The 22136-nt window shown below is 39.6% G+C and overlaps 1 protein-coding gene across 1 annotated transcript; it reads left to right on the top strand.

The window, feature by feature from the left end:
• The first annotated feature begins 10040 nt into the window (after positions 1-10040).
• Positions 10041-10951, top strand: tcima (transcriptional and immune response regulator a). Its single transcript, XM_081365118.1, has one exon. It carries the CDS (start codon positions 10126-10128, stop codon positions 10426-10428), a length of 303 nt encoding a protein of 100 aa, XP_081221244.1. The 5' UTR covers positions 10041-10125; the 3' UTR covers positions 10429-10951.
• The last annotated feature ends 11185 nt before the right edge of the window (positions 10952-22136 follow it).

Genomic DNA, 22136 nt, shown 5'->3' with positions numbered 1-22136 from the left:
CGTGGTCGAACCTCAGCTTTCTACGGGCCGGAGTGCCCCTGGAACGAGTTTCCCGGCATGTTGTTGTCTCAACAGATGCCTCCACCACGGGCTGGGGCGCCATGTGCAATGGACATGCTGCCGCGGGCTCCTGGACAGGACCCCAGCGCCTTTGGCATGTCAATTGCCTCGAGTTGCTGGCTGTACGTCTCGCCCTGCACCGTTTCCATGCGTTGCTCAGGGGTCAGCACGTACTAATCCGATCAGACAATACCGCAACAGTAGCGTACATCAACCATCAAGGTGGTCTACGCTCCCGCCGTATGTCGCAACTCGCCCGCCACCTCCTCATATGGAGTCAGAAGCATCTGAGGTCGCTTCGAGCCATTTATATCCCGGGACACCTGAACCAGGCGGCCGACGAGCTGTCTCGAGTTCAGCCTCTCGCTGGAGAATGGCGACTCCATCCCCGGACGGTTCAGCTGATTTGGGATCAGTTCGGCGACGCACAGGTAGACCTGTTTGCCTCCCACGACTCGTCCCATTGCGACCTGTTTTATTCCCTGACCGAGGGCACGCTCGGCACGGATGCACTGGCGCACAGCTGGCCGCGGGGCCTACGCAAGTATGCGTTTCCCCCAGTGAGCCTTCTTGCGCGGACCCTGCGCAAGATCAGGGAGGACAAGGAGCAGGTTATATTGGTTGCCCCATACTGGCCCAGCCACACCTGGTTCTCAGAACTCATACTCCTTGCGACAGCACCTCCCTGACCAATTCCTCTGAGGAAGGACCTCCTTTCTCAGGGACGGGGCACCCTTTGGCACCCTCGTCCCGGTCTTTGGAACCTCCACGTGTGGCTTCTGGACGGGACGAGGCAGGTTTGAGTACCCTACCACCAGCGGTGGTGGCTACCATCACTTCCGCTAGAGCATCGTCCACGAGACATGCCTATGCGTTGAAGTGGAACCTCTTCGTCAACTGGTGTTCTTCTAAACAGCAAGAACCCACGAAATGCCCGATCAGTGTCGTGCTTTCCTTCCTGCAAGAAGGGTTGGAGCGAAGGCTGTCTCCCTCCACCCTGAAAGTGTATGTTGCCGCCATTGCCGCACATCACGATGCAGTTGAAGGTAAGTCTCTGGGGAAGCATGACCTGATCATCAGGTTCCTGAGGGGAGCGAGGAGACTAAATCCTCCTCGCCCTCCCCTCGTACCCTCTTGGGACCTCTCAGTGGTTCTGACTGCCCTGCAGAGTGCTCCATTTGAGCCTTTGCAATCAGTGGAGCTTAAGTTCCTGTCAATGAAGACAGCGCTCCTGGTTGCATTGGCCTCCATCAAGAGGGTAGGGGACCTGCAGGCATTTTCGGTTGACGAAGCGTGCCTGGAATTCGGGCCGGCTAACTCTCACGTGATCCTGAGACCCCGGCTTGGATATGTGCCCAAGGTTCCTACCACACCCTTTCGAGATCAGGTAGTGAACCTGCAAGCGCTGCCCTTGGAGGAGGCAGACCCAGCCTTGGCACTGCTCTGTCCAGTACGCGCCCTTCGTGCTTACGTAGACAGAACGCAGTGTTTCAGGACCTCAGACCAGCTCTTTGTCTGTCATGGTGGGAAGCTGAAGGGAAAGGCTCTCTCCAAACAAAGGTTGTCTCACTGGATAGTGGACGCCATTGCTTTGGCTTACCAGCAGCAAGGTCGACCGTGCCCCCTTGGTGTGACGGCCCACTCCACTCGGAGTGTGGCAGCCTCTTGGGCTCTAGCGCATGGCGCCTCGCTAACAGACATCTGCAGAGCTGCAGGCTGGGCGACACCTAACACATTTGCGAGATTTTACAATCTCCGAGTAGAGCCAGTTTCTTCTCATGTACTCGCTTCAACTAGCCGGTACTAGATTCTGCTCAGGTGTCTTCGCTTGCTCGCCATTCCTCTCCACGGACGGGATACGTGCGATATTTCCTCAGGTGAGCCTCATAAGCCCTGAGTCTCCTCCAGCACTGATGACGTCAACGCCAGAGTTATGCCACGGGCAGCTTTCGCGCTTGGCTAGGTGCCACCATGTGCATGGTTCCCTTCGGGCGACCCCCACATGTGTATTCCACTGTAAGCCTCTTTGAGCATGTGTCTTTCCCTTGGCAAGCCACCTTGCCACCCCTGGGGTTGAAATATTCCACCTGCGGCTGGACACCCCAGTGTTACTCCGTATGCAGCCCTTCGGGGTCATATGTGTATTCCAAGTCCCCCCCTTCGGGTTGGGCATGATTGCATATTTCCACTGGATATGCTTCCCAGTGTACCTTGGTATTCCTGTGTTAAGTAGGACTCCTTCGTCCGTGCTAGTTTCACGACAGGGAGCTCAGACTTACGCAGGGCACTGGTAGACAGTCGAGAGGTGGCGTGATTATACGGGAACCCCATTCGTCGTCATCCGACGTAACTCGGAGTGACAACGAAAGGGAACGTCTCGGTTACGTATGTAACCCTCGTTCCCTGAGTAGGGAACGGAGACGTTACGTCTCCCTGCCACTTCCGCTGTACCGCTGGAACGCCTGAGTTCAGTCTCGGCTCCTCAGCGAAGACATATCTGCATGTTGCCAGCGACTTCCTTATATACCCCCAGGGTGGGGCGGAGGTACGCTATGCAAATTCCGCAGACCCATGGCATTTCTTTGCCATTGGCTCGTGTTTTAATACTCGAAGATGATAGGATTTCTAAGCGAAACCCCATTCGTCGTCATCCGACGTAACGTCTCCGTTCCCTACTCAGGGAATGAGGGTTACATACGTAACCGAGACGTTCTCTTGAGACTCCCCTGCTTCGCAGCAGTTAATGATATGCTGAAGACCGCCAGCACTGTGACATGATTGGTTACAATATGTTTGTGACGTAGAGAACGTAGTGAAACGCGGTTTCAAACTGCGTTTTTGAGACTGTCTTTGGTAGCAATGCCGTTGACTGATGAATTTGTGCATGGTTTGTCTTAAAGCATATTTAAAACACCACATATAAAAAAAAAACTTGATTTTCACGTAGGGAGATGACAGTATTGGCTATGACTCAACGACAAATGCTAAGACTCTCTTCTCCGCTCCTCGTGAATCATTAGCCTTTATGTATAGCATTTCTTGAGTAAAGAAAAAGCTGTGCTTCTTCAAAGAAGTTCTTTATTTACCCTTGCAAACAAGCAGAGACGGTCCAATCTGAGTGCAGCCCTTCATTCACGACAGAGGCTGGGTGGAGTTATGAGGTTTGACCGACAGTTTGAGGTTAAGTCGCAAGTTCTTTTAAATACTTTTTATTGGTTAAATATTTGCAAAACCCACAGACGTAAGGGTGACCAATAGTAATGATTTATGAAAAAAAAGATAAAAATGACGAAATATGGAGATACAAGCTTCTGCCCGACCAACAATATTATAATTCATAAAGTAATTCTCGTACAGAGTTTTAGCATTTAAGTGAAATAATAATAACAATAATTATTATAATATAATAGCAATAATAATAGCCTATATATTTCTCCTCATTGAAATTGTGCCTTTTTAATGACTGTCCTGCACACATTAGCCTTCTATTTTGTCACACTGACTATTGAAATGATTGTCTGTGGTAATTGACAGTGATGTCACAGATGCTGCAAATGGAGCTTAACCCAGAATAGCCCTGTGATACACTGTCATTTGTGAGTAAACAGCCGATATTTTAGAACAGTTTGCTCTAGGACATGGTGATAAACATACAGTACATTATACTTTATGTTAACATTGTTGTTGTCCTGAAGCAAATATCCACCTAACTGCTTCATGATCCAGAATAATTCTAAACAGCGATCCGAACGCTCAGTACAGGACAAGTGGCTCGTGGTGTGAGATATTCAAGGAAGTGAGGGGCTTCATGGAACAGGACACTGAAACCACCTAGGGAGAGGGAGAGATTGAGTTGCACCTGCCTGACACTGTGACCTTAGCAAGCTATGGCTCACAGTGCTAACTCGGACACACGGGGTCCGGCTGTCATCCATCTGACTGTGAGATATCACACTTAATGAAAAGAGTGGTTGAAAGAACAAGAGAGATAGGGAAACAGAAACAGAGGGCAATGCACTGTGAGATAGGGAATGGGTGGTGCCTTAGCCGGTTCTGGCTAGTTTCGTGCGTAATGCTGCCTGGGTGCCTGTGTGGGAGAAGTGCTGATGACTCATGTAATCCTCATGCTCGGGCCTGTCCCTGGATGCTGAGCGTGTGTGTGTGGAAGTGTGAGGAAACACAAGCTGTTGCTCTTGGTACTGTGCCAGTGGCCACTCTAGTGTGTTCTACCCTTGTTGACCAATTATACACCCTCTCTGGTAGTTATGTGTGGGTTATGCAAACTCTGGGAAAAGAGGATTAATCCGTTATTATTATTTTGTTGTCTAAAAATCATTATGGATTATTTCAGAAACATTTGAAGCTTTCTCCAACAGATCCAATAATATGGCTCTCCCTCTAATATTAACTCTGAAATCACCATGAAATCAAAATGGATGCATCTTCTTCTTTGTCCTAGCGCTTGTCCCATATTTGCACAGGGTCCGCTTTTTCGCATGCCTTTTGCCACTTTGGCTCGATCCAGGGCATCATCAGGGCATTTCATGGTGACTTCAGAGTTAATATGAGAGGGAGAGACATATTTTATGCATGATGCATGTTCCTGGTTTTATTGTCATTTAATTCATAAGTGCATATTGTTTGAAAATATCTGCACTCTCAGAAAAGGCTACAAAAGCTGTCACTGGGGCGGTACCTTTTCAAAAGGTATACTTTTGTACCTAAAGTGTACATACTAGTACCTAAAAGGAACAAAACCTTTTTAAAAGGTACCGCCCCATTGACAGCTTTTGTACCCTTTTTTCCTGAGAGTGTGCAGTCAAAATGTAATAACTCGCTCTTCCACTGAAACAGAAGCATCCATATAATAATTAACCTTTTAGGATCCAATCAATTCCCAATAGCTAAAAATCAAAGTAATGAGATAAAAAATTTAATTATGACATAAAGAAAGTCAAAATTATGAGAAAGCAATAATTATGACATAAGTCAAAATTATGAAAAGACAAACAATTTTATCTTTTTTATCTTATAATTTTTACATTTTTAAATAATCATTCTGACTTTTTATTTCGTAATTTTGACTTTTTATCTCACAATTATGATTTAACAAAGCATGATTTTAATGTGGCGGAAATGGGATTGCATTAGTTTCTCTTAGAAACCAGCTGTTTGCTTATTTGGGGGGCACTTTTATATTTATTTATTTGAACCATTAAGATTAATAAAAACAACAACAAATATCAAATTCTGAAAGGAGATTGGTAAATAAATGGCCAATCCTATAGGCTTTTTGTTAATAGGCATCCTTCTTTGAGGTTTAGGCATTTTGAGGGTCCAAAAGAGGGAATGTGAAGCACTTTAAGAAGATATTGTTCATGTCTGAGTAATATTACCGCCAGTGGCTTTTCTCTCTTAAAATGGTCAGGATCCTTCCGGTTTCATAGTCATTTTGGCCAAGTACAGACAACAGGAGAATGTGAATGGTATTTGGGCCAAGATTTAGCAGCACTGGCGGACTACCAATAGTTCCTTTGGCGTTACATGCCTGTTTAATTGCTTTTTCTTAAGAAGTTGCCCTTCCGTGCTGATCGTGTTTTTGCTGTTTATGATGGATTAGGTCAAGACATGAGTGTTCGTTTAAAAAACTGTTGGATGCCAGCTCTCTGTCTTTTATTGTGGATCCATGAAGCACAATGCCAAAACTGGGATTGCAAAACACAGCACTTGAGTCCCGGAATCAGGCTGTCATAAAAGACGATTACCGTTAACCTTACATCTTCCTGTAAATGGCCTCCAGCAGGCATTATTAAAATGTGCCATTTGTAAGTCTGTGCCAAGTTATTAGATTAAGCTGCATAGTTGTGGTTTTGGAATGACTGAGGCCTGTGGTTTGAGTTGTGAAGGTCAGTAAGTTCAGTTCCAATTTCCATATACTGTAGTATAATCTGACTTTTAAAAAACACTTCAGATTTTTTATAACTATCTAATAAGTTTAGAATTGTTTCAATGTCACCGTTGATGAAAGTTTTTGGTAAAAAAAATTTGAAAAAAAAAATGACTTGCTGACTACTTGGACAGTATGTTCAAATGCTGAATCTCTACAAACAGATGCAAATGATACTATTAAAAACAAGTCCTTTAATTAAACTGGAATCTCCTGCCACAGACATTCCCCTGTGGCCAGATTTGACTGCAGTGCCCCGATGCCATTACACAACCACTATTATAGCAACAGTGCTAATGTTTCTGAGAATTGTGTCGAAGGTTTGTGTTGCTGATTATATGCATGTTTACATTTTATATATTAGAGTTTATTCAGTTCATAAAATATGACAACACAGTTTTGCAAATAAACAATCAAACCTGTTTTTTTGAACATAGGCTAAACAGATTAATCAAAACCATTAAAATGCAAGCATATTTTTTTCCACTCGTATGGCTAAAACAAACAAGTTAATACATCAGTCTAAACTTACAGTCTGCATGAATGGCTGATAAATCATGTCTGAGTTATTGTAGAGAACTGGGTCGACTGAAATTAATTTATGCACTATAAAATATAGAGGCTGCAATAGGTCTCTTTGTTTAAAAAGTGTCTTGATGCATTTTCTTGTTTCAGAATTTTCTCATAGGCAAAAAATAAAATGATGATGACTGCATTACAACATTTGATCAATAATTCATGGTCAGAGTTTAAAAGTTAAATGAAGTTTGGTAATGCGCTATGTAGGTCTGCTGCAGCACATCAAGTCTTCTGCTCCAGGGACAAATGTTTTCATATCCGACAAGATGAAGACTCGGGCCCCATAGTGCTGAGTTAAGCAAAGCATGCAGGAAGGGACAAAAACAAAGCACAGCATTGTTTACTTCATACAGCACACTGAGGTAAATGCTATATTATTATTATTTTTTTTTTGAAAACATCTTCACAGCTGCTTCCTTTGATTTTTGCCATTCAATAATCCTTACATTCCATTGTGTCACTGTTTGTTTTGTTGCATGATGTCATTCTCTACAGAGATGAAAGCTGCAAGCTTATAAAATATTAAAATAATGAAGTGATGATTCTATACACACAATAAATATGTGCAGTTTAGCCACAATGAATGTTAATATCTGTTAACATGGCAATCCTGATCTCCATTTTGAACATTTATTGTGTTTAACTGCAAATCGCATAACGTCATTGCAAACAGCACAGTAAATGAAATGCCTTCATGTGTAAAACTACTTCATTTTCATTTACTTTATTGCTCTGCTTACTTCTCCTCTGCTTTGAAGTTTTATGGGCTTGAAAATGGACAGCAAATAACAGACTGGCAGTGTAGTCGGAAAATGATGGATGATGGTCTCTATGGAGACGATTATATTTTAGAAGTTTGTTTATTATTTATTTATTAATTTACATTTTATTTGTTCAAGATCAATTTATGGAATTTAAAACATTTAATGTAGGCTACTGCATAATAATACAAAGAAGGTATAGTTAATTAAAATGTAATTTCTTAAGTACTTTTTTAAATGTAAAAACCACATGCTCTATCATGTATTTGCACAAATTTGTCTCCAATTCAAAGGAGTACAGTAATGTCCGTGTCAGTATGGGTTCTCAGTGTTAAGTGGGTTTACTCTTTTAAAACAGCTATGGCTCCAGGAGTGTGCAGGGGAGGGGACTCTTTATCCTTCAGACAGACCAGCTGACGCGACTTTTGACCCGAGATAAATTTACTTTTCCCATTGTTAGGATTGATAAAGTACACTCAGCTTGTGTTAAAGAGGGCAGGACCAGGCTCTCAATCCAATGCTTCCTTTTCCCTGTCAAAAGGTCATATTGTGCTCTATATGCAAGACTCCGGAGAACGCTCTGCTTATTTTTATGACATGTTCCTGGCGTCTCCTTCTCCACATTTCCCAACCTCCTTGACTCCAGTCATAACTGTGCCAGCCTGAGAAAGACAAGTATCCTGTTTCGCGCCAGACTCACAATGAATGCCAACTAACAGGCATTCCACAAGATTATTGCAACAATGGCACATTTTTGGGGGGTCTCTGGTGGCCAAATAATATGTCACTACAGAACTTGGTATTTTGGAAATCCCTTTGTCTGACTTGCTTGTTTTCCACCAAGACTGCAATGAAGGTTCAACAGCAAACCAGAAAGAGAGTAAACAGAGTGCCTGAGAATGTGTGTTGAGTTTTGTTTTACTCAGAAAATGCTAAAATGAGTTCCTAGTTATGTTATCTAAAAAAATTTTCAGCGATTTAGCAATTATCATTCCTTTCCAGCTATGAAAAGTAGAAAATGTTGAAAACGGCTATTTATAGTTTTCGTTTTTACTGGAAAGCCTTTACTTATTTTTTTTTTATTCCCAAACTTATCTTTTTTACATAATAAAAAAGACACAAAGATGAGTTTTACTGGATAGATGGCTATGCTATGGACATTGTCATAATATTAATGTAATAATATTTATGACATCAGTCTTTTAAACAATCATGTGAATATTACCTAATCCATGGCATAGTTATAAAAGAATTTGTAATACAGGTTAATATATTTAATGACATCTAATTAGAGCACCATTGTGATGACACTATAATTTTCCAGAATTCTAAGACAAGAGTCAAGTGAGTTTTGTCACGACAATACAGTACAGTAATTTAAAGTGTTTGCATTGCAACAAGAACACAATGTATCAAATGACCATTTAACAACACACTGACACTGTAAACAGTATTTTCAAATTTACAATATCCATTTGCATTCAAGTAAACACAAAATACAATTAATGTAACCAAATGTTGAACCCATGTTTTGTTCTCTAGTAAATACAGGCCTAGTATATTTATTTAATACTAACACTTTACTATAGCCTACTCTATTCTTAAAAAAAAAAAAAAAAACACTTGCTTACTGTAACTGGGACTAGTCACACTGGCATATTGTTGCCCTTTTGTTGGTTTGATTGCTTGTCACTTTGGATAAAAACATCTGCTAAATGATTAAATGTAAATGTAGCCTACATTTTTAGTAAAGGAAAATTATACTTGGGTAATTGCTCTAGTTCAAACCTTTTCTGATTATTTTTTCTTCATTTCATTCTTTGATGCATAGAGTTAAAAATAATAACAACAAACATTTATTTGAAATAGATTTTTTTTTGTAGCAACGTAGAATTCTTTGCTCTCATTTTAATGCTGTCAATTTAATGTATTCTTGCTGAATAAACAAAATAAGGTATTTTAAAACAATCTTACTGACCCCAAACATTTGAATGGTAGGCCTAGTGTTTTTATGTTTGTTCTGTTTTTGTTAGTTTGTTTAGGGCGTGAGATTAAGTCATCTTGCATCGGGCACAAGAATCGCCACCAGATTTTAGGGTTCCCATCCAAAATCCCAGTTTAAACCCTACAAAATGTGCTTCCCGTGGTCAAAATGAACTGATTTTATAGTCTATATTATTTTATCGGGCCTGATTTCACAGACAGGGCTTAGATTATACCAGATTAAGCTTTAGTTCAATTATGACGTTTGAGTAGCTTTTATAAACATGCCCAAGAAAAAAACATTACTGGTGTGCATCTTGAGAGACAAAACGGCACTGATATATTTTGAGATTTGTCAGTGAGTGCAAGTTTGCTTTCAGTTAAAACAGCTCAAACATGCATTTTAGTCTGGGACCAAAAGCCTTGTCTGTGAAACCACCGTGGGAATGTCAAAGGATCAGGCCAGGTAGAAGAAAAACTCTTTAGGTTGCAATTACACAACTCTATGAGACAAACCTTGCGCACTTATGTCGTCAGACTCAGCATTCTCATCCATAATTGCTAGCATTTCCAAAGCTGGTGGCATGTTGGCGAAATAGCAGCTGAAGGCGTTTCTCCAGAGAGGCAGCGCGGATGATGTCATCTCCGTGAGCGGGACATGAGCGGGCTCTCTATAAAGAGCAAGCCGTCACTACAAACTCCTCACTCTTCTCAGTCACACTCACAGCCATCAAAGCTGCTCAGCTCGGTCGAGTTGGCGACTCCAGCGCTGCTAAACGACACAAAAGCCGCAAGATGTCGACCGACATGTACTCAGAATCTCGCCGGGTCTGCCCTTCGATCCATGGCAACAAGTTTGACACAGCGAGCCGCAAGCGGGCAGTGGCGAACATCTTCGAGAACGTCAACCAGGACGCGCTCATGAGACTCTTCCAGAAAACGGGAGACATGAAAGCCGAGGAGAGAGTGAGAAGCATCTTCTCCTTCGCGCAAGACCCCGAAGAGACGGCCAGAGCTCTGATGGCCCTCAAGCAGAGGAAGAAGGACAAGTTCCTGCGGATCGCGGGGATGCTGCGACACTTTCTGAAGCTGCGTTGAGCGTCTTCACGCGATGACTCGCGGCTGCAGGGTCGTTCATTTCAGACCGCCGGTGTCATTTACAACCTGGCGATGACGGACACGTCCAGGGTGGACGAGAAAGGTCCACACGGACATGAAGGAAAGCCTCGTCAATGACACCAGCCCATTGACGCAAGACATGAAGGACGGGACGCACAGTATCTGGAGCTGTGGAGGAGCTCAGTGTGAAGGAGTCCCCTCGTGCATCATACTATGAAGACGCGCGAAAATGTTTCTCGTGAACTATGCATTTTAAAAATGGACTTTTTCACGTACTACTGCACCTTATAGGTGTATTTGTTGGAGCACAAGAACTGTGATTAGAGACAGAAGTTATATTGCCTGAAAACTGCCTATCAATAGTATACATTGTCTATGCCACTTTGATATTGTGATACGTGTTTAACACAATGGCCACTTATTTATTTGTCACAATAACACCAGTTAATGCATTTTTCACAATACAATTTTTCATTATTTGTATAATAAATTATTAACTAAAACAGTGACTCTTCTCTTTCTTGAATTTACATTTGGTTTTAAAATGCCTAGGATGGAGTTAGATGATTTAAAGTCATTTCTCTGGGCTGCTTAATTGTACATTGTTTTAGGCACTTTCTATAAAAAAAAAAAAAAAACCTTTATAATTAAAATTGGGGGTCCTCCTGGAGTTGTTGCCAACTTTAACTTTAATAGATACAGCCTTGTTTGCAGTTAAGGTCCCATATATCTACTCTACAAAATCAATTTTGACACACTGATGTGTGAAATCTGAAAACTATACAGCTATTGCTGCAAAGCGTAACCCACAAACCCACAATTTCAGTTGTATAGTACAAAAGATAATATCAACAATACAGCTTTTATTAGAGATCAGGCGTATTACTTCTTTTTTTACTTTCACTCTTTGTGAAATAAGGCTGAAATAAGGACGGACGGTCACACCTGTCACTCATCACTTGGTCTGGTTCATTTACATTCAGGCTCGTCTCTTTGCTTTGCAGCTTACCAGACCAGCGTGAACCAGTTTCTGGTTGATTCAGCCGTTTGTTAAAGGTGTATTGCATTACCGTGGTGTGTAGATAAGAAGCTTTAACAGGGGCTCATCTCTTTAGATCTTTCTCTGTGTCTGTTTTTTTATATATAATTTGATATATACACTGTGAAAAAAGTTGCTGCCTTAAATTTTTAAGTACAATCAACTTGGATGTTTAAGTCATTTAAACTTAAATTTCATTAAACTGACTTTTAAAAATGAATTAATATCATACAACTTATAAGAAAAGTTGAAAATTGCTTAACTTATTTTGGTGAGTTAAATCAATGTAAAAACACATGTTGTCATAACTTATTGATCATATAATTTGTTTTACAGTGTAGCGATAAGTAGTTTAGCACATTCAGGTGCTTTGTCAGACTTTTGGCATGGTTTAGGATTAGGGCCGCAAGAGGGGAAGATCAGTGGATGCCTGTTAATCTTAATGCTCTGATCAGTTGCCGTATACTGGCTCAAACCAGTTCTGATGGGCTGGGAATGCGTCATCTGACATCTGACTACCTTGCGGTCGTGTAAGGTCTAGACGACAGAGAGCTCAACCCCCTACCTTTACTTCATCGCTGCCAAGAGGGAGTTTCTTATGTAAACATTCACCTGGCAAAGGTGAATGTGGTGGAGACGAACACACACACACACTTAAACGTGATTGTTACAGCCAGTGTGAAGTGTGAGCTATAATTAAAACCTTTTGAACTAGAGCAGCTGTGGGAGTTTAATAAAATAATGACATTCAACATGACATTGTTAGAACGCAGATGCAGTGTGCTTAATGTTTGAGTTATTTGCTGTCAGCTTGCAGCATCCAACTTTCCGTTTAAGCAAACCACAATATTTTTTTTTTCAATTTGTCTGTCAGCATTCATTTCCTTGTTTTTTTTTCCTTTTACGGTAACATGCTTGTTTAGGTCTACTACAGCTAAATATTTAAGCCAATTGTCCTGTCTGTCTTGTGTGCTTTATGATATGCTTGACACAAGATTGTCCTCTTTCCCCCACCCATTTCCTGCCTTTCACTGTGTTCAGAACAAGGAACTTTGAAGTGAATAGACTGCGTGGAAGCAATATGTGTATGTGTGTGTGTGTAAGTTGCTATAGTGACAGAATGGAGCAAGGTATAACTGACAGCAAAGCTGCTTTTATCAGTTTACACCGGACTCAGGCCTCTCCGGTACAAACTCGTTCAGAGACTGACAAGTGATAAAGGAACCAAAACTGCTTGTGGTGTTGCATCAGAAAAGTGAAAAGAAAAAGGTTAATTTAGGTGAACAAGAAAAAGTGCCATTTTGTGGACTTAAAGTAAAGTTCACTGTTCTGTTCTGAGTTTTTTTTTTTTAGTTACAGTATAAATGAATGTCCCAGGTCCATTTTGTGTTAACATGGTTTCCAGATAGCAAGTGGAATATTTTAATGTTTGCGGTAACATACTATTTATTTAACCTGTAAACTGTCACCCCATTTTTTCAGCATAGATCTGAACTTAAATGGTTGTAATTCATGAAAGCTTTGGAATACAGACATAAGGTTGGTATTATGTCTGATGCAGACGCGGTGTAGAATAGTTAGTTTAATTTTACTGTAAAGCAAATGTACCGAACTAAACATTTTTTATTTTAAACAAAATATATATTTTACTAAATATTTTGGACTCTAAAGTCTAAAGTCATTTGTCTAACCAAGCTGTGCTCCAAATTTGAAGCCGAACCACTAAATGGTTTAAAGTACCATTACCAAGGTAATGCAATGTCCAATTGCATTACCACAAGCTGTGTGTTGTGCTTATCTCACATTAGCAATCGCTCCAGCTGCCTCGTTCCGCTCCAACGGCTTTTGTAACGTTAATAAATCTTTAATACATTACTGGTAATCCATGAATATGAATTCTGGCCGAGTCCTGTCATATTCTCCACCGGCTGTAGAGGTGAAGACAGCAACTCCCATGATTCCGCGAAATCAAGGCGTCTCAAGCTATGCCTTTGTTTTGAATAAACGACCTCTAGTGGCGAAAAATTACATAGTGTTCCTTTAAGCTTTTGAATATCGAACCCAATATATGATTACAAAAAAAAATGTGATGGGACACTACCAGTGCACTGAAAGGCTATACCAAGTCACATCAAATTCTCAAGTTTATATATTTTAGCCTATTGTTTTTTTAAATAATAACCAATATCAATAAAAATATTAGTAGGCCTATCTTTAATTTATTTACTATTTTACTGAGGTGACTGCTCACTTAAAAATGCATCTGATAATCAATTCAATTATCTAAAATGGTAAAGTGGTTGAGTTTGTAATTACCAGCAGTTAACCCATTCAGGGAATTTTGTTGACTGAAAGTTTAAAATAATTTTCATCTGTATTTTGTGGTTATCTTTTAATATATCTCTGGTTTGATTTTTGTATTTTTGATTAATTAGATCTGAGAGAACAGGGTATCGCAGACACATATTGTCCTCCTCCGGGGTTTAATGGATTTCTGCATGCGCACATAAATTCAGTTTTTCCATTTATACTGTACCTTTAGGCTGGGTGTAACATTCAAATTCATTCTTAAGTTGGCATGCCATTGGCTATTTTTGTTTTAGATAAAGCTGCAAACATTATAAAAGTGATTCCATTTAATGTCTTCTGAAACAAATGTGGTTGTCACAAAAGCAGAACCAGGCAGCTTCACCCAGGCATTTCTGTACACATTTTTCCTCTGCTGAGTAAGAAGTCTAGTTTCTGTCATGTCACCAGCCCAGCTCAGCTGCTGACAGACTATAGCTTCTCTACACACGAATGCTCATTTAATGCTCATTGTGACCAGGTTCCTCTATTGGCATCAAATAACCTATTATGAAAGTGGTGATAGGGAAACATCCACCACACCGCAGCCGTCCAACAGACGTCAAGCAGGATGAGAAATGGTTGTTTTACAGGAAAGAAGGGGTTACAAGTGGGCCTGGTATTAAGTGGTGTGTTCAGACTGCTTTCCGCTATGCATGCGGACATGATTCTCTGTTTCCTAAAAGCACATACTTTTTCTGTAAGTCACTTCAAGCCTAGATGGCGCTGAGTGAGAGATGGCCCACAACGTTGATGAAAAGCCCATTGTTACCAATGGATGAATCAGTTCTTTGTGTTTGTTTGTATGTGTATGTCTACATTTGTGCGTATATGTGGTACGTCAGTGCAGTATATTACATCTGACCTCTACAGCCCCGACGTCACTCGAGACCAGCTCTGCTGACTTGTGTTGACGCAAAGTCCACATCCCAAGCAAAATATTTGGGACATTTCAGTCATATTTCTGCAATTCCCTGTACACTTATATCCATCAAAAGTGATGATTTGATGATTTTTGCTGTCGATAAATGAAAATGTAACATAGAAAATAAAAAAACAAGTGTACAAAACCATGTTTTTGAGAGTGAAGGAAACAGTTTAAGCCAATCTAAATGACTAAGTGACACAATCTTAAATCCCATGAATATTCTGTTCAAAAGTTCAGGGTCATATAATTATATAATCGTCTTATATAAGTGAAAATACTGTGTATCTGCTACTGTTGATGTTGGAACGTGTTATTTTCCAAAACGAATGCTTTACACACTATTGGACCTCGCATTTTATTATTATTTTTATACTCTTTTCTCTGAATTGTTTTTGAGGAGACACTGTAAAAGCAACCCTTTGTCACACTCATACAAAATGCCTCCGACAATAAGATAGATGACGGTCTAAACGTATTAAGTGTTTTTCTGTGTTAAATCTGCAGGCTGAGAAAATAATATCTGTGAGTAACATCAAAATGTATTCTGAACCTCAAATGCTCTTGGCTTTTTTTCTTTCAATGGAGCAATATGAACAAAACTATAAAAATGATTTCAATAAAAAGGACTACTGTGAAAAAAATGGCAAATGATTTCTTTCAGATTTTGCTTAAGCACAAAACATATTTTGAAACTTAAATTTCTCAATTTTAAGTATGGGACTAAATCACCTAACAATGTTCCAGGTAAATCTGAAAGAATAATCATTTGCAGCATGCAGTAATTTACATCCACTGTCCCATATTGCACTTTAACCTTGTGTTCCTCCAGGACCTCGGATAGACTCAGTCATCAAATGCGTTCTCTCTGGAGGGGATCTCCTCTCTATTGTTCTCTCCCTGTCGTGTGTTCTGGACAGAGGAGTGAAGCCTCTTCCTGTGTGGCTCTTCTGGCTGCCCCGGGCAGGGCAGCTGTCTCGGCCCGCAGACTCTCTGTCTCGTTGCAGTTCCACTGGCCGGCCTTGCCATTGTTCTATCCCTCCTCTCCTTTGTCCTGCTCCCCTCTCCACCTCTCTCCCCACCCCCTATGTCCTCCTTTTTCTCTGCAGGTGTTGAGAAGGAAGCCCTCTCAATACCACACAATGGCAGAACAGCCCTACTATTTATATATCCATTTCTCTGCATATTTATTTATTCTCCTGGGTATTTTTGGAGTGCTGTTAATTGTGCTCAGAAGAAGTGATTTATTAATAATGGGCTTATAATTACTTAATATAGAGAGACAAACAACTTTTATATATAGTTGGTTATATATTGCAACCATTTAGATACTTTTTCTTAGAATTGAACAATATATTGGCGGTTATATGTGCCATTTTTAGGTATTGGTATAAATAAAATGTGCTGATGTATTTAAACAGATGTATTATTTGTAGTTAGTCCACATTTGATAAACACAATGTTAATTTGTCAAACAAATACATTTAATAATTGCTAGTGAGCAAAAAGGTTTTCTGCAGATGTATTCCATGTAAGGTCCTGTAGGGATCTAGACGACTCTTAGGAAAAAAGGTTCAATATAAAACCCTAGGGCTCTTGACTCAATTTTAAAGAACCTTTATGCCACAATGGTTCTATAGCAGAAGAAATGTCTTAAATTAAACTGAAGAAATCACATATGATGTAAGAGCTCTTGATAATATTATTCACTTTACCTGTATTACACAGAATGAAGAAGTGTAGAGTTGAACACGTCACAAAATGTTTCAGTGTTTCATCAAGGCAAATGAGGTAACAGTCTGTTTCAAAACTGATGACAGGCTAAACATCGTCAGAATGTTGTCTTAATCTTTTAAAGACTTTAAAGTTTTAATCTTGTGGTTGTTGGCAAAGTGCACTGTCAACCGTGTGTGTGTGTCAGATATAAATATGTGCGAACTTTTGGAGTCTTCACTAAACATGTTTTCTGTTGACAGACAGCCAGTGTCTAGCGGCTTAGTTAAGACAGAATGCTAGAATCCTGCTTAAATCACTGATTTCATCACATCAGCATTAAACAAATCAGAGAGGCTGTTCTTTGGCCCTTGTTACGTGGCTTGTTCAATGTCTCATTGAGCGTTGTCTGGGTAACATGGTAAATGCTGCGCTACTTATTTATCTACAGTAAATGATTTCATAGTACATCCTGTCTGTTACGTCATCTCAAAGTCTGAGAATGCTTCAAAAATTTTGAAGAAGAGTCATTTTACGTGAGGTGTTTCCCCTGAGAAGCCTCTTTAAAAAAAAATAAAAATAAAAAGTAAGATTTTGTAAAATTATTTTATTTACTCAGGGAAAACACCTCATCCTTCCTCCTCATAAAATACTCAGATAATTGTAGCTAGAGAGAACAGTGCATCACAGAAACATTTTGTGCACACAGTTTCAGTACAGGTGTGTTTCCATGTAATGCCCTCAGGAATATCTGCGTGTAACACTGACATTTGTGTATTTCATAATCGAGATCTTGGCTAATACAAAGTTTCTCATCAATAAAGGTACGACTTCTGTAGAACTACCCAGCTGCGCTCTGTTTAACATAGGAGGTTGATAAGAGAAACGCATGCTGATAAGATCCTAATATACAAGGTTTGAACCTACAAATGAATGGGACGGAAGTGAAAGGAGCCTGGCGTTGTCACCTTTTTCCAGTTCAGACTCTCGCCACATTGAGGCCCTGCAAATGCTCTTAACTTCCTATACATGATGTTATCACACCGAGTCATGGGAAGGACTCATTGTTATAGATTCAGGTGAAGCATTTATGATAAAATCACAAAGAAAAGCTATCATAAATTATGTCTGCTATTGTGAGCCTGCCTTTGTGAAGAGCTCTGCCGTTTCCTCAGTAAGTCCTCGGAAAGATGTAATCAGTGTTGATACTGAATCTGAGTTACTCTTCTTTATAAACTCTCACTCCCATCATGCACTTTCCAGAATCCTCTGCCTGTTATTGCATGTTGTTTTATGTCTTTTATATAACTTGTGATATTTTAAGGAACAGTTGGGGGTCATTATTTTGCTCGTTCCATCCATCTGGGCTTTTTATCACTGCTTCTGCATTTATTCTCACATCGAAAAATCGGTCCAAATAGATAGTGAGGAGAGAAGAGAGAAAGCAGTAAGAATGCAAAAGATGAGATGGATGAAGTAGCATGTCGGGTGATGATGGTGAGGTATCTGGCAGGACAAGGAGGCCACATGATGGGAGTATGACCACTGTAGTGGGAAGGATTAGAATGGGTAACCAATGGCAAATGAGCCAGGTCACATCAGGGGCGCCGATAAAACAATGTGACCTAAATAGACACCAGCTGACTAACATATTTGTAACTTGAATGGAACATCTTGAAAGCATCTCAGACAGGTCTAGTTAGATTACAGTTTCAAACCAAACAGACTCACTTTTTGACATTACTGTGAAGGTTAACTTCTGGAAAAAAGAAAGGACAGATTAAAAAGTTATTTGCATCTAATTTCTTCATTCTTCTGTGTAGCTCAAACAGTAGAACGTACTACAGCAAAGTCATAGGTTCAATTGCCGTGGAATGTAAGAACTGATAAAATGTATGCTTTTTAATTGCAGTTTGAGTTGCACTGGTTTACAAGCCACTTAAATACGTGCAAAATTGTTTCTGTGGCTCAAACAGAAAAGCATGGTGCTAGCAACGGTTCAATTCCTTTTGCCTAAATAAGTACTAAAAGCACTAACTGAAAAATAAAAGCAAAACTGAACTAAAAGTAAAATAAAACTATTTAGAAAAATACAAAAACTAATAAAAATAACAAAATACTACAACTTAAACTAGTTACTTAAAAGCTTAAAATTTAAAATAATACAAACTATAACAGTAAATAACTAATACTAACCAACACTGTATTGGACGGTTTTAGTAGATAAATAAGCAAATGGACAATTTTGGCCATAGATTGTTTTTGACAAATGTACACAACGTAACTCTCCTGTCATTCACAATAACATTACTGATTGCATAAGTCTGCAGCGCCTTGGTTTAGTTTACTTTTTGTTCAGTGCTTGGGAAGAGTTCCAGCATAACAAAGCCCTGCACTGACTCCTATTATAACATAACATTAACAGAAAAGACCACACTGAAATGATCAAGTGTCAAAACAACAGACGCAGCCCCACACCCCATGACACTTTTGGAGCCATCCGAGATCCAAGACATCTGGCTGTGTTTTTCTAGTGGCAGCAGCAAGTGAATGCAGGTGCCCTGGGCCTGTGAAAGAACTGGTCTCAAACCTGTTCAGCTTAACCACAGCCAGATCAGTCCAGAAAGAGTAGAAGAGAGAGCACATGGGCTTAATGCTGCCGCCTGGTATCTAAAGCCATTAAGCAGCTCAGCTCTCCGAGCCGTGCACTGTCAACTCCACTTCACACCCAACCTGGGCTGCGATGTGCACGGTAAATACAGCAGCACGAAACCACTTGCTTTTTGGTGGGTTTGTTTGGTGTAACTCAAATAAACAAGAAACATTTTGGAATCTGTTTTATGCAAATGCAGTTTGTGAGACTGTCCAGCCTTTAGGTTTCTTCCAATGCCCCCTAGGCTAGTGAAATGTGCTCCTGACTGAAGCTTTAAGTCACCTGAACACTCATCCTCACCTCTGCATTCCTGCTGGAACCTGATAAGCTGGTTTTGAATAACCTCTCTTCATGCTGAGATTATTTTAGATATTAATTTTATTATGGGTTCAGGTATTTGGTTGTGGGAAACAAGTATTAGAACATTCATCAGGGGAAATTTGGCAGGTGTATTGCACACAAAAGAATATATCAGACAGAGAGGTAATAGTAAAGATGCAATTATATCATATACATCTCAGCATAAGTTGCTCCGCAGAACTTTAAGATCCTTACTATACAATAGAAAAACAACAAACTGGACAAAGTTGAGTTGTGTATTCAGTCACTCCATGCCCTTCAGAGAGAGTGTAAAGAGGGTTTGTTTAACAAAAGTATGTGGCTCCGATCCAGTAGGGGCCAAAAATAGTGTCTTAATATTATTTATTGACTATTCAGTTGTATAGCTTACCCAACTGAATGTGCCAAAAAGACAAGAGCTATTTGTTTATGTAGACTGCTTCTCCTTCAGCTAAGGCCAGCCAGGCACGTGGCGTCTGCTAAGAGCATCCCATTTGTTTGAGTGTGTGTGTGTGTGTGTGTGTGTGTGGAGGAGGATGAAAGAATAAGCATGCTTAGCTCAGGTCAGGCATGCACTTTCTAAAATTGTTTTTGTGGACCTGTAAAGGAATGTGTCTTTTCTGAGTGTACAAAAACAGAAGAGAAAGGAGGGAAGTAAAAATTTTTGCAGGCATTCAAAAATAAGACTGATCTTTCATCTAATTGGCCTGAATTCTTGATCTCGAATGCTCTCGTTTTTTTTTGTTGTTATTTTTTTTGGTTGCTATTGTTAGTCAGTGATGATCATTGTAACCTTACTGCAAATAAATGAAAACACACTTGTTGCTTTTTGATTCCTTTAGGGAAATGGTCAGGGGAGCCATCTAGTGGATAATCAGTGAAACACACCAACAATATGCATTTTGCATCAATATGAATATACTAAATGAAAAAAAAATTGTCCATTTGGAATTTGTGTACACTTTCAAAAAAAAAAAATAAATAAATAAATAAACACGCCAGTATTGTTGTATTCTCCTTCCTCATATTGTTTGAAGCTCTCTTGTTGTATAGAGTAGAATAACTCTGGTAAAAAAACAAATAAAAAACAACACTTTCAGAAATTAAATTCAGAACGAGAGATGAAACTTTTCACTTTCACAAGATCATTTCTGACTACATGTGTTGAATTTGTTTGTGATACTACCATCTTGTGGTGAAGAGTTGTGTCAGGTGAAGGGGTAAAGGTTTGATAGGCTTGGTCCAGTTAGATGAAGTTTCTATTTTGTCAAAATACACAGATATTTTTTAAAATGTCAGTGCACTTTGCATTTGTCTTCGTCCACAGAGAAATTCAAATAATTATAAAGACACAACATTTCAAGTCGATCATACCAACAGTACTAGTTCTATATATATCTGTCCTACATATAAAAAAAAAAAAAATCGTTCATTCCTTTCAGGAGTTTTAACCATTTGAATAAATTATGCCATGTCTAATACTTTTAGTTGCTGGTATGTGTGATTAAAAATTCAGCATGTTTTTGATAATTAAAGGGACCCCAGAGAATCTTTCTGCACTAGTTTTATTTTAATTGGCTGAAAATCCGTTTCATAAAAAAATGGAATAGCACATGGCCTGTAGATTTGAGCCCACTTAAAGGAATAGTTTGCCCAAAAATTAAAATTATCCCATAATTTACTCACATTCAAGCCATCCTATATAGGGTGTAAGACTTTCTTTCTTCAGCCGAACACAATCAGAATTATATATATATATATATATATATATATATATATATATATATATATATATATATATATATATATATATATATATATATATATATATATATATATATATATATATACATACATATCCTGGCTCTTCTCAACTTTGTAATAGCATTGTGTCCGAGTTTTTGCTAAGAGATCCAGTAAAGAAAGCATTTGAATTCGCCACAGAAGTAATAACATCGCTGCGAGATCTAGTGAAAAGCATTCCAATTTCTCTGTTATTAACCTATTAGCCTAGATCAATCTCTATTAGATCAAACAGCGCTGACCTGGAAACCAGGAGAAACAGTGTGCCAATGAATAGGATTTAAGTCCACAAATCAGCAACATTCACCATAGATTTAATGTCGTAACACTAACTGTAATCATAACCATGGAAGTTTGGCAGGAATAGTAAAATGCTTTCAAGTAGGCTACGTCACACATCTTTTCCCAGCACTTCAAAACTCAAATATTATCATATTTAAATGTTATTTTTAATGTGTAACGTACCGAACCGTGACATCACTGTCGCGTCGAACCGAACCGTGAATTTTGTGAACCGTTACACCCCTAATATGCATCCATCTTTATAAACTAAAATCACTGGCGTCCGGCATCAGCCGTACCCGCATTCCCGAGAGAGTCGAGTTGGTCGGCGGAAGGGGGACCTCTGACCCAACGTATGACGTCGCTCCTCTTCTCTTATATCGAAATCCTCCAAAAAATTTCTTTAAAACTTCTCACTTTAGACTTCTAATTCGTGACCAGCATTTTGACTTGCTCTATCCTCTGTGCCTGCGCGTTCGTAAATTTTCACCAAAGCTTATGCTACGCCTACGTCATTTGTCGGGTCAACCTACTTAAAGGATTAGTTCACTTTTAAAAAGTTTTTTGCTGATAATTCACTCACCCCG

This window comes from Scardinius erythrophthalmus, assembly GCF_964197995.2.
Source record: "Scardinius erythrophthalmus genome assembly, chromosome: 5".
Classification (NCBI taxonomy): Eukaryota; Metazoa; Chordata; class Actinopteri; order Cypriniformes; family Leuciscidae; genus Scardinius; species Scardinius erythrophthalmus.
The sequence above is the reverse complement of the archived record's forward strand: the minus strand, read 5'-3'. Positions and strand labels throughout refer to the sequence as shown.